This window comes from Crotalus tigris, unplaced genomic scaffold (assembly GCF_016545835.1).
Source record: "Crotalus tigris isolate CLP2741 ecotype Arizona unplaced genomic scaffold, ASM1654583v1 scf7180000024436.1354646, whole genome shotgun sequence".
In the NCBI taxonomy this organism is placed as follows: Eukaryota; Metazoa; Chordata; class Lepidosauria; order Squamata; family Viperidae; genus Crotalus; species Crotalus tigris.
In genome coordinates this window covers 257,223-270,038 of record NW_024100605.1, presented here as the reverse complement: position 1 = coordinate 270,038, position 12,816 = coordinate 257,223, and the positions used below count along the sequence as shown (strand labels likewise).

The 12,816-nt window shown below is 37.3% G+C and overlaps 1 protein-coding gene across 1 annotated transcript in view; it reads right to left on the bottom strand.

The window, feature by feature from the left end:
* LOC120302597 (sodium/hydrogen exchanger 10-like) overlaps positions 1-12,753 on the bottom strand; it is an 86,138-nt gene extending 73,385 nt beyond the window's left edge. The window contains exons 1-3 of the mRNA XM_039331245.1: positions 12,477-12,753; positions 7,684-7,784; positions 4,546-4,671 (exon numbers count right to left, since the gene is read on the bottom strand). Of these exons, the coding sequence (XP_039187179.1) occupies positions 4,546-4,671; positions 7,684-7,784; positions 12,477-12,660 (411 nt within the window). The 5' untranslated portion in view covers positions 12,661-12,753. The remainder of the gene's footprint in view (positions 1-4,545; positions 4,672-7,683; positions 7,785-12,476) is intronic.
* Positions 12,754-12,816: the final 63 nt, after the last annotated feature.

Below are 12,816 nucleotides of genomic sequence, written 5' to 3'. Positions count from 1 at the left end.
CACCACTGCCATGTCATCTGCATACTTCACAATATGATTCATAGCAGATTTGGCACAGCAGTCATAGGTCATCAAGGTAATGGACTCAAGACATAGCCCTGTGGGGAACCCATACTCAAGGAGATGGAGTTGGAAACTTTTCATCCAACTCGCACAACCTGGGGCCCATCAATAAGGAAATCAAATATCCAGTTACATAAAGGAATATTAAAACCTAATAGGCCCCGTTTGTTCACCAAATGCTGTGGAATGACTGTGCTGAATGCCAAACTAAAATCAACAAATAGCATTTTTCTTAGCAGACTGCTGTTCAATTGATGTATTGCAGAGTCATCAACATCAACAGTTTTATATAACTGATATTACATTTGGGATGTAATTTGTTAGGGACTTAGTCATGTACTTACACAAAGTAAGCTAATATGTAGTGCTCATATGCAAGATTCAAGATTTTAGATAACAACAGACAGAATCGAGATCCAAAAGAAAGGTTAGTCCAAAGGCTGAAATTGACAAGTCACTCAACAGCCATCATAGGCCAAAACCTTACCAAAACACCCACATTTCCTTAACCCTCCCTCCTATTAATCTGTATCCCATGCCCAGCTCTCACATTAGTCTTCATTCTGTCCTCTGAACCTAAGAATAACAATCCATTCTTCCTATCACTCTTTCAGCTTTTTGTCCCCAACAGCATTGTATAAACCAGTGATGGCGAACCTTTTAGAGACCGAGTGCCCAAACTGCAACCCAAAACCCATTTATGTATCGTTGGGTTCCGGGTGGGCATGGCCCATTGGGTGGGCGTGGCCCATTGGGTGGGCGTGGCCCATTGGGTGAGCGGGTAGAACTAAGAAGTTCAATCAATCAATTCTAACTTTGCGAGATCTTTTTTTTTCCCATGAGAAGTTGAAATTGATTGATTGATTGAACCTTTTTTTTTTTTTTTGCACACAACGGCGGAGGCCTAAAGTGGAAAGGTTTTATAAAACCTTCAACTACATCCACTGAAGGCCTGGAACTAGGGCAACGGTGTGCATACTCACAGAGAGGGCTCTGCGTGCCACCTGTGGCACCTGTGCCATAGGTTCGCCACCATAGGTATAAACCAATGTTCAGAACAAAACCAGTTCCACCAATAACATCTCCACAGACCAGCTTCTTAATCAATGACCATCCTATCAGATAGCAGTTCACATTGCATTGTAACAATTTTTTTAAGTTGTAACAATGCCAAATGGCAAGTTGTTTTGGAAGATATACCCAGTCCCAGCAGTTTCAAAGCTCAGACAAGTGAAAGAACACATGCAAAAATCCAACACCACACCGATGTCCTAAAACATGGTTTGTTGTAGAATAATACAGCATGGAGTAACAGACCAGCTTTGGATACTCTTCTCAGATTTCTTCCTTGATTCTCCCCCTTCAGTACCAGCACTTATCAGTCTCCACTGATAAGACTCCATGCACCATAGCCTGATTCAACTGCATTTCCTCTTACCACATGCACTTTGTGTGCTTTTGTCTCAATAACACTGTCCTAATATTGTGCTTCATGCTGCAACCTTACTGTGCAATCTCTACTTTTCCTGTAAGACATTTAAAAATTCCCTGGTTTTGTTCTTGCTTTCTTTTTTACTATCTTAATAATTCCACCGTGGAATTTCAATTCCACTATCTCATTTCAAAGTGACTCTGAGTGGTTTATAACATTAAAAACAATAAAACTATAAAAGGTAAGTATTTCTAAAAACAATAAAAATAGAACTACAGTCCAAAGTAAAGATACATGATACAAAGACCCATTAACTACCCAATCCACCAGATAACATCTGAACTGTAATCCCAACTCACTTTCACTTACTTTCATTTTTAATAACTGTCACCAATTAATTCAACTACATCCACTTTATTTATATAGCCCCAGAAAATTAACAGAAAAAGGATATTCCCTGACTCTAATTCTATCAATCTCAAATGGCTATCTTTTTTCTCCCTAACTTTTCATAAAGAAGTTACTTGAAACAAATAAATTGGGGGGGAAATATCAGGTACCCTATTGACAAGTTGGATATCTATGCTGGGAACCTCTGAGGGCTCACATTTTTTGAAATGCACAAGAAAATCTGAGAAAGCCTTACTGAAGCAAGACCTGAAGAGATTATTTCCTGCTTGGTAGTTAGCTCTTCTCTGATGAATGGGACTGAAAGACTGTGTAGCAGGACTTTTGTTGTCTTCTTCTATGGCTAAGTAACTTAGGTTAATAACTTCCCCAGAAGATGGGGGTTGGAGAGAGAAATCAGGGATAGAAATTTTTGCTAAGTGGAACCACAAGGTGGCACTAATGTCAAAGGAGAAAAAGTAAATTCCTTTTTTTAAAAAAATCCAAAATGATTGGAACTAGTCTACATTTTATTTTATCTGCAAAACCCGATAATAAATTCCCTGGATCTAAGCTAATAGAGGCATATGGGCATTGAAAGAAGGAAGCTCAGCCAGGAATACTTCCAGATCCAAATATAGAACTCTAAGTGAAGTAATGTCCCAACTATCACATAAAATAGACTTAACCAGTTTTTTAAACTCTTTCCCAAACAAAAGGTTTTATTGGAAGTAAAGAGAAAAGAAAAAAGAAAAAAAGCCACCTTCCATTCTAACTGAAAAAAGTGTCATCAATCTGTGTAAGCCTTTAACTCTAAAATTAGGAAGTAGAATTAGAAAAATACAGCGTATGTCAGTAATTAATGCAAATCACATGGAAATTTGCAAATGTTATACTTAGAGTTGTTTTAGACTGGAACCTTGAGTTGAGTAAAATGTTTTTTGTCTAACAGTTTAACTACTTATCAACTGAGACTTGGGAGGATAAAAGAGGTTGCAATGGAACGCAATGCAATTAACTGCTTGTCAGGTGAAACTAAGAAAATGTAACAGTTTCTCACTTTGATATGCTTTATTACAAAAGAGGAAAACTCTGGAGCGGTGTCTTGCAGTACACTTCTAACAAATCCTAAAAACCCAATGGCTATCTCACAAAGTCAGCAGTCTCGTTTTCTTAAAGAAAAAGTCTTCATGTTGGAACTCTGAATTCCAGGGATGGAATCCAGTGTAGATTTTTTGCTGACAGAACTGCTTCAATTGGAAAGATGGAAAAAGATTAGATTCCTCTCTCCCAAAGCATCCTATTTACATTTCAAAATCTGATCCATAGGGTTGAGAGATTCTAAGCTGGGATTTATGAGGCACGGGAGAGGGCTCCAAGAGTTTGAGCTGAATGTCATTTTTGAAATTTTGTATTTCAACTTGGGGAAAGCAGTCTATATATTTAATCTGAGTTGTTCATTTTTGCAGCTCCTGAGATTTGGATGCCAGTGTCTGCATTCCCTCATTCAATGATTCTGTCAGGAAACTTTATCTCTTCAATCAATAGCTCTTGAATTTAACTCACTCCAATCCCATTTATACTGATAGAAATGAAATAAATCCAAGAAGCTAACCCAAAGGAACATACTGTACAGAGATTTTCACTCTATGTCTGCACAAGGCTAACAGAACGATACTAAGTAATTAGATTGAAGCAAGTCTTGAGGACTGATAATAAATTGAAATTTATAAAAATAATTTAAAATATTAAAAATCAATTTTCCAGACTAGGCAATCAAAAATAAGAAACTATGAATAAATAGACCAACAGAAGAGCAATGCATGATAAAGTGATAATAACAGTTTGCAACATTCGTCCAACCCTTTCTGCTCACAGAATCACATGCCCACTTATTATTTTTTCTACTTTAGGCCTATTTACTGTATAACGTTAAAGCAGCAAATGGGTAACTATTTGTTTAGATAATAGCACCAGGGCTGACCAAGTGCAAAAGAAATAAGTATTTTGCAATACTCTTATGCACGCACGCCAATACAACTGTGATTTATTCTTAGAACTGCAATGAAAACCATTCTCCAATAATGTAGGGTAAAACTTAGTAAAAAACCCAAGTTAAAACATATCAGATTTTACACTCAAAGAATTCTTATGACTTGGCAGCACTAATCTCTTGCTGAATTCATCCTAACAAAGAGGAATCTTACCTTCCCCCTCCTTTTGATGTATCTTGCTTCTCAGTCTCCACTTCAATTCCTTTTCCTTACAAATGTTGAAGTACCACTGGACATCACCCTGGATTCTTGTCTAACCTCTTTTCCTCTCCATATATTTTCACCATTCTGGAAGGAGCCATAACTAACTTGAAATTTGCCTCTTTTTTTAAATCAATAATGCTGTTTTCCTCACAAAAGCTCTGACCTCATCTGTGTTACTCCTAATTAGAGGTGAACAATCTGCAACTCCCTGTTAAGGAACTGCCTCATACTCTGTGACTAGAAAGAAAAGTCCCAAAACACCTAATATAGGGGTACTTCTATGAACTGTGGAAATTCCAGGAAGGATTTGAAGAAATTTGAGGAAAAAAAAAAGAAATAGCAAATGGTTGAGTCACTGATTATTGTGTTTCTAAAGAAAAAAAAGTAAAAACATAGTTGACTTACCTGCCAAAATGATTTTCGAAATATATATAAATCCATCTCAAATGCAGCTGTAAATATTACGATTGGTGTAAATAAATGAAGAAAAAGTATTGGATCTATATTTGCGATAACTTTCACAAAAGGCAACTGACAATAAAAATGAGTAAAAGATATTGTAAGAATATTATATAATGTAAGATTACTCTTATATACTAGCTTCAAATATTGCCTAAAAGAATAATCTGCACATCGATTCATTAATAGTAACTTTGTATTATAAATATTGAAGGATAAAGTTTAATAATGAAAAATGTGCCTTGGCAGAGTATGGAGCTGGGCTCAGGAAATCACACTATTTTCAATTTTTAAAAAAAGTATTTTTCAAACCTAGTCCTAAAGTTAAACTATAGCATACTTCTAATGTCATTAAAAACATGATAGGATCCTGATGCTTTCCAATAATTCTTCCTATGTGAAAACATACTTTTACTACTGTTGGAAAGCATTGTTGAGAAGCCAAATTATGTTCAAAGTATTTCAGAGGGTCACCTATATGCCAGGCAGACTGCAGATATTATGAATAAAGGTTCACTCATGTTAGACATAGAATTTACATCTTCACAATGGATAATGGCATGCTCTGTGTCATGTTTTATGTTTATTATGTTGTATATTTGAGTCACCTCATTATCATTGTCATTTTAAATCAGACATGTCAAACACAAGGCCCGGGAGCCAGATGCGGCCCGCAAAGTGCTTTCATGTGGCCCATGAAGCCATCCTGGAAACAGTGAGGGAGCCAGGAGCCAATTACAATTTTGTGGTGGCCATCTATGCTGAAACGCATTCAGTCTTAGCTCCGCAAGGCCGTCTAGGAACAGCGAGGAACCAGCCCCTGCTGTGTCCGCCCCGCCCCCTGGGTGCATGTTGCGGAGGTGTCAGCCTTTGTGAGGAATGAAGAAATGGACCATGCGTTGGCACTTGCCCCGGTCCCACTCCGTTCTGCCAGAGACCCTCAGATCTGTCCCACTCCTGCCCAGGCCCCCACAGGCACCCTTGACGCGAACGATATAGTGCTGGCTATGCCCACCCAGTAGGCCACACCCACTCCATTCACACTCACCCAGTAGGCCACACCCACCCAGCCCCCCAAGGGCAACCGCAATGCTTGATGAGGCTCTCAATGAAATTGAATTTGACACCCCTGTTCTAAATCCTATTTATCTACTGTTAATAAGAAAAAAAATTACTTTTCACCAGAGGCTTGGCTAGCCCAGATGACTGCTCTTTCTTCTAGTGTCTTCAGTGTTACAAGGTTACAACACAAGTAGAAGAATTCCTCAAGTGCAAGGAATGCTTAGACATATTGCTTTAAAAGTAACAGTCAGAATGAGGTACCATGAAAAAAATATTTTCCCATGATTTCTTCTGGAGTGGGACTACTTTGCTGTGTTCAGAGTGCCATGGCTAGAAGCACAAATTCCACTTAAGTTCAAGCCAGATAACGATTTTGGAAGACATTGTGGCTCATTTTTATTACATATAAATAGTAACATTATAAATAAGGGGAGTGATAGATAATGCAGACTTTTCAACAAAAGGTATCCAGTATCCTAACCCATATTTACAGATGTTTTATTTATTGTTGAAATTAGATGTTGCAGTACACATGAAATAATCAATGAAATTTATGTGGAACAAAGGAGAAAAATAGAAGATGAAATGTACTGTTGCAGAATTAAAATATTATTTCATTAAAAAAAATCAAACTGAAGCTCCTTCAGATGATTTCCCTCTCCCCATCACCCCAAGAGGAGTGAAAATACTCCATTTGAATAGAGCATAACAGGTATCTTCTTTTCTCACTGAAATCATTTTCTTGCAAATCATTCTTTTAATAGTACCTTGGACAGCATCCATTTGACTTCCATCCATCCCAACAAGAATTTAGTATGTCTGATCACTGCTCAAATTGGCAAATTAAAAATGATACACCCATCCTGTAATTTTGGGGCTCACTGGATCCAGAGTAGGTTTTAATTTATTCCTTGCCCATTCCTGGACATTTCTGTTTAGCCTTCAAAGGAGGATTGGGAGGGAGGGACCATTACAGTAGTGGAGAAGTGAGACTGTTATAAGATTAAAGTCTGCTTGCACTGATCCTCTAGAATGATTTAATAAACCTTGTTCTATTTTGTTCACCATACTAATAGCCCTATGATTACTGCTAAAGCCAAAACATATACATCTTACATATAAGTAATTTTTTATTCATATTTGATTATCAATTTACCCTCTTATATTTAGAAATAATGAGCAAAATAATTCACTATTATTTCACAGATCATACCACATAAATAGCTGCATTACATATTAATTCATAGTTGATAACTAGTTCATAGGAAACTGGACAAATACTGACCTTAAATTTGGGGGGTACCCTTATTTATCAGTCACTAAAGCCTCCTGCCCCATCAAAATGCATATTTCCTAATATAGCCTTGTAAATTTTAGCAATTAATATTACTAATATTGAAGTACATTTGTTATGAATTCTAAGACAAGTATATTAGTGTAAGAGAGCGGGTGACCAAACACTCGCTTCATCGTAGTTTTACATAAGCTTCCTACATTCTTATGGAAGTTGGGAAAGTTAGCATGTCAGGAAATCAAATCTTTTCCAAAGATCAACAGGAATAAATGATAGATCAGATGATAAAGATGTACTAGCCATTCTATGTCCTAATATTTTTAAATAAATCCTATTATTCCAGGGCATATTTTTCATCAGATGGGAAATAAAATTTTCCCAGTTATTCCAATATAATAAAATTTAAATCTGAAGTTCCTCTAATAAATGAAATGCAATGAATTTAACCAATCCTACTTTACTTCGTTAAAACAGTGTTAAGACAGGTCTACCCATGTCTTAAATCCATTGAGCCCATAATGATTCTAGAACAATGGATTTGCAGGAACAGTTTCCAATATCTTCTGGGAGTAGGAACCCAATGGATTTGTTAGAAAGGGAGACTGAAATTCCTTTGTCCTTTTGCCATCCCAGCCTAATATACAGTAGATTAATCTACAATTCCTGTTTATAAACTGTAATAAGATATATTCCCTGGTTCTCTATATACTACTATTTAAATATCATACCTTTTGTGAAAAATGGGCTACTATTCCAAGAATAACTCCAACCAGAAATATAATTACAAGAATAGGAATTTTCGTTTCTTTCAAAACAGTTCGTAATAAGGCTGAAAGAAAATATTACCATTAAATATGAAATTGTGTACCCAATCTTAAGGCAGTGTCTATATTTTAAATGAGTATAGCATTTTTGAATCATCAATAATTTACATGCAATATTCAAATAATTTTTAAGCATAACTTTCTGAAGTAATTGAAGTAACAAGTATGTATGTAATTAGTGTAGTTAAACAGTGCTAGTCTAAGCTACAATGCACAAAGCAACAATTTTGGAAAGGTTTTTGCCTGGTGCCCAGTAAATCAGAAACTCTTGTACAATGAAGATGCTATCATTAAGGCAATTGTTTCTTGAGTATTTACCCATTTCACCTCACATGGCAGTGGAAACTAAAGACCTCTGATGAAGATCTGAATAGCATATAAAAAATCAGTTATTTGGCTTCTGAATCAAGAAACATTTTAAAGCTCTCCAAAATAGACCCAAAAAGAAACAGGGTGTATTGCAGCTGATTAGCACAGGTACAACATCACAAATGAATTTCACCTTCAGAAATATTACTACACTTCAGTCAGAGAATCAAAGTATGTTACAACTCATATTTTTCTGTTTATAAAATCCCAATTTTTTAAAAAAAAATCTAATTCATTTATTTTTCTTACAAAATCATGATGCAGGAAGGAAGATGAAGAAAAATATTTTTCATGTTGTAAGCAAACTACATTGCTACTTAGAAAGCTAAACTATTGCTCTTATTTTATATTTTTGATAAATAATTATATTTGATATACTAAAACACAATAACTAGCAAGTCTAGAAATAAAACAATCAAGAACTCTGAATTCTCTTCATGGAAAATAAAAAGCCCAATATGAATATATTAAAGAATTTCTCAGAAGTTTCTCAATATACCAATAGCAGACAAGCAAAAATTTACAATCTTTTTTGAAAAATAAGAACAAAAACAATATTTTTTTCTATTTCACCTAATTTTCTCCTATGACCATATTATTATAATGCATATACAAGTAGTCTTTGACTTATGACCATAATGGAGTCTGCCCATAACAGTTGCATTTTGCAACAGCCTTTGTGAAGCATCTCACTTAACAACCTCCCCAATCCTGCTCTCTCCAATGCAATCATTTAAACCAGTGGTTCTCAACCTGTGGGTTGGGACCCCATTTGGGGTCGAATGACCATTTCACGGGGGTCGCCAAACCACGCTGTCCGCCATTTTTTTCCCTTTTCCCTAGCTGTCCTACTCCCTCTTATTGGTGGCCACACCCACTTGGGGGTCACCACAACATGGGGAACTGTATTATGGGGTCATAGCATTAGAAAGGTTGAGAACCACTGATTTAAACAAATGTGCAAGACGTTAACTGGAGCACAGAGTGCCTCAGGGGTGGAGGAAGCCTTCAGAAGCCTAGTGCAGGCCCAGACATGCCTGCTCTGGGCTTCCCAAGGCATCCAGTGCTCCACTCCCTTCCCTCATGGTCACCCCAGACCTTGGCCTGCTCCCAAATCAACCATTCAGCCACACAAGGAGCCTATAGCTGGTCAGTAGAAGCAACTAGCACACAGAAGCAGTGTAGGCTAAGGTCTACTTCCTATCCAGTTACCCAAGACTTCCCCCTGCCCCTCAAAATTTCCCAGGCCTCAACCTGCTTCCAAACCAGCTACTCAAGCTTGCTCTCAAACTGGCTATTTCCAGCAGTCAGTCATAAGGGAACAATGGCAGGGAAGTATAGTAGCTGCTAACTTTAAAACTAGGTCATATTACCTTTGGGGAAGGTCTATCATAACTTCGAACAGTCGCTAAGCAACCGATTGTAAATTGAGAACTACCAGAACCTGTTGAATCTTTTTCTTAAAAAGAGCCATTAAAAATGTAAGATCCCATGTAAAATTCCATTACAAATCCATTGCTGGCATATTTTGTGTGCCATTATAGAACAAAGTCATGGCATAATTATTGTACATCGAACAGGCTTTCCACATATGGAAGCACCCTGCCTATTATAAGGCTGTTTCACACTGCATTACATCCTAAATTATAATTCATTCAGCATGCTAAAAGATAACCTAAGGGGTTATCTTCACAGAATGTATTTATTCATTACATTAAACAATGTATTACATGGTTTCCTGCATAAAGCACAACAGATTTACTATACCTATGGTGGCGAACCTATGGCACGTGTGCCACAGATGGCACGCAGAGCCCTCTCTGTGGGCACGTGCACCATCTCCCCAGTCCTAGGCCTTCAGCTGGGTTTTATAAAATCTTTTCACTTTAGGCTTCCGCTGCCGTGTGCAAAAAAAGAAAAAGAAAAGGTTCATTCAATCAATCAATCAATTTCAACTTCTCACGGGAAAAAAAAGATCTCGCAAAGTTTGATTGATTGATTGAACTTTTTAGTCCCACCTAGTCTGCCGTTACCACCGCAGCCATGCCCATCCAATGGGCCACGCCCACCCAATGGGCCACACCCACCCGGCACCCAATGATACATAAGTGAGTTTTGGGTTGCAGTTTGGGCACTCAGTCTCTAAAAGGTTCGCCATCACTGCACTATACCATACCATATTATTTAACAACCCATAAGAGCTGAATTCACACAATGAATCCATGAAATCCTGAAAGATCAGGTTAGGGAGTGATTATCACTGAAAATGATGTATCCATCTGGTCACAAAGAGTCAACAATGATCTGATGGAACATAATCACTCTATCAACTGTGCTGAAATCTATTTTTAAATAGGTTGCCTAGAAAATGAAAACATCTGCTACATTAATTTTTAAAATAACATGCTTATACACTGTAGCTATAATCATTATTAAACTATTTTCTATATTTTTATTAATTTTGATGAAATGTGGAAGTATGCAATCTTCACTGAGAAAGTTCCATTTTATTTCTCTACAAATCAGCTCTCTTTACACTTTGCATGCTGCCAAACTGAGTGACTGCAATTACACACAGTAACTGTACTAATACTCTACAAATATTATTCTAATTATATCTGAAGCTCCAAGCCCCAGTTTCACTGGTATAATGTATTACAAATAGAGACTTCTGAAAAACTGACATCCAAAAGACCAGACCACTCTAATACTAAGTTTCAGTGTTCTAAGAATTGCTTTGTACAAATCATAATAATTTACAAAATTTTAACATCAATTTTAATAGAAAGGCAATACAGTTTGGATGACAGTTATGAACAGATTCATATATCACAAAAGCAAAATGTACATTAAACTGTTCCACTAAAGCAATAAATTGCTATGTTAACACATAGCTTTTATACTCCATCTTTCTTTCAAGTAATACAAAACAACACATGTGGATCTCCCTACCTCTCTTATGGTCATCCATAGAAGTGGTGAAGGAAAGTTAATGATAAAATATGCATGATGGCATTGTGCATTTACATCAGGACACAAGTAGAAATGGCATGTATATTTTGGCAGTGGTTTGCTCTCCAAGATTGTTTCAATTTATTTTCTGAATGTTTTATTACTAGACTAGGTAAACATCATCAGCAGGATTTTCTTGTCTTATTCTCCTTAGCTTAGCCAGTATCACCCAAGACATTTATAAGCTAAGAAGAATAAAACAAGAAAATCCTGCTGCTGCTGTTACCTAGTCTGGTAACGAAACATTCAGAAAATAAATTGAAACAAGCTTGGAGAGCAAACCACAGCCAAAATCTAAAATCCAACTACAACTATTATTTCAATGGCATGTATATGATTGTCACCTTGTACGTCATTTTATTTCAATTTTCTGCAGACTTTACTAGCCCCTGCATTTATTATAACAATACTAATTAATGCTAATTAATAATAGAATAGAGCTGAAAGGAACCATGGAGGTCTTCTAGTCTAGCCCCTTGCTCAAGCAGAACCTATACCAGGGGTGTCAAACTGGCAACGTCACGTGACATGTCGTGACTTTTTTTCCATTGCCGACAATGGGGTGGGCACAGTTTCGCCATGATGCATCCAGCCCACGGGCCAGCAGTTTGACATCCCTGACCTATACCATCTCAGACAAGTGACCATCCAGTCTCTTCTTAAAAATCTCCAGTGATGGAGTGCTCACGATTTTTGAGGGCAAGCTGTTCCACTGGTTAATTGTCCTTACTGTTAGGAAGTTTCTCCTTAATTCCAGGTTGTGTCTCTCTTTGATCAGTTTCCAGCCATTGTTTCTTGTCCACATTGCCTTCCACATCTACACCAGAAATCTAAAATAGTACACCCATTCACTATAAATCCTTCCATTGCCCACCATCCAGTCAGAGCTGAAGAAGCTTCTTGGATGAGAAGCAAAACATCTTAAAAGAAAAACAATAAAGTCCAGTTGCCTTGTGAAAAAGCATTGTTGGGATAACTATGACCTGGATGACTGAGAATCTCCATAGACACCCATTCATTAGAAGATTGAATTGGCACACTGTATCCCATTAAGCCTTAATTTGGCTCATTTGATTTTGCCAAATGCTTTGTTCAATCCCTGGGTGTTGCAGTTCCTAAACATCTGAACACATTTTATGTGATTATTAATGTATTTTATCCGTCGACCACCCCTTAATGTGCATTATCCATTAACAATGTACATCCAAGCCAAAAGTTCAGTTATTGCTTTTTAGGATCCGAAGGGCCCAAGGTCATGTTTAAAGGACATTTTGGGACACTTCATCAAGAACCAGTAGAGATCTCTGACTTCCTACCTCCTAAGGCGAAGCTCATACACGTTACCAACAGAATTATCGGTCTGTCCTTAGGGATGATGTGAAATTTGTCATGAAACAGGCCTTTCCCGTGGTTATTGTTATCAAACTGATTTTCATAGCGCGGAGAAATAACGTCGGCAAAGGCGCCGGTGACAGCAAGACTCAAGTTTAAGGAATTCATGTTACCACGTACTGCATACGCCACTTCACACCCTCAACACTTCACACTCTCAACATTCAAAGCGGGCGCCACAGTTTGCATTTCCCGCCAAATAATGACTTCAGAAAGCCGTAGGCCTCCCTATCGCGCACACGCTACCCATACCCTTCTCTCTCT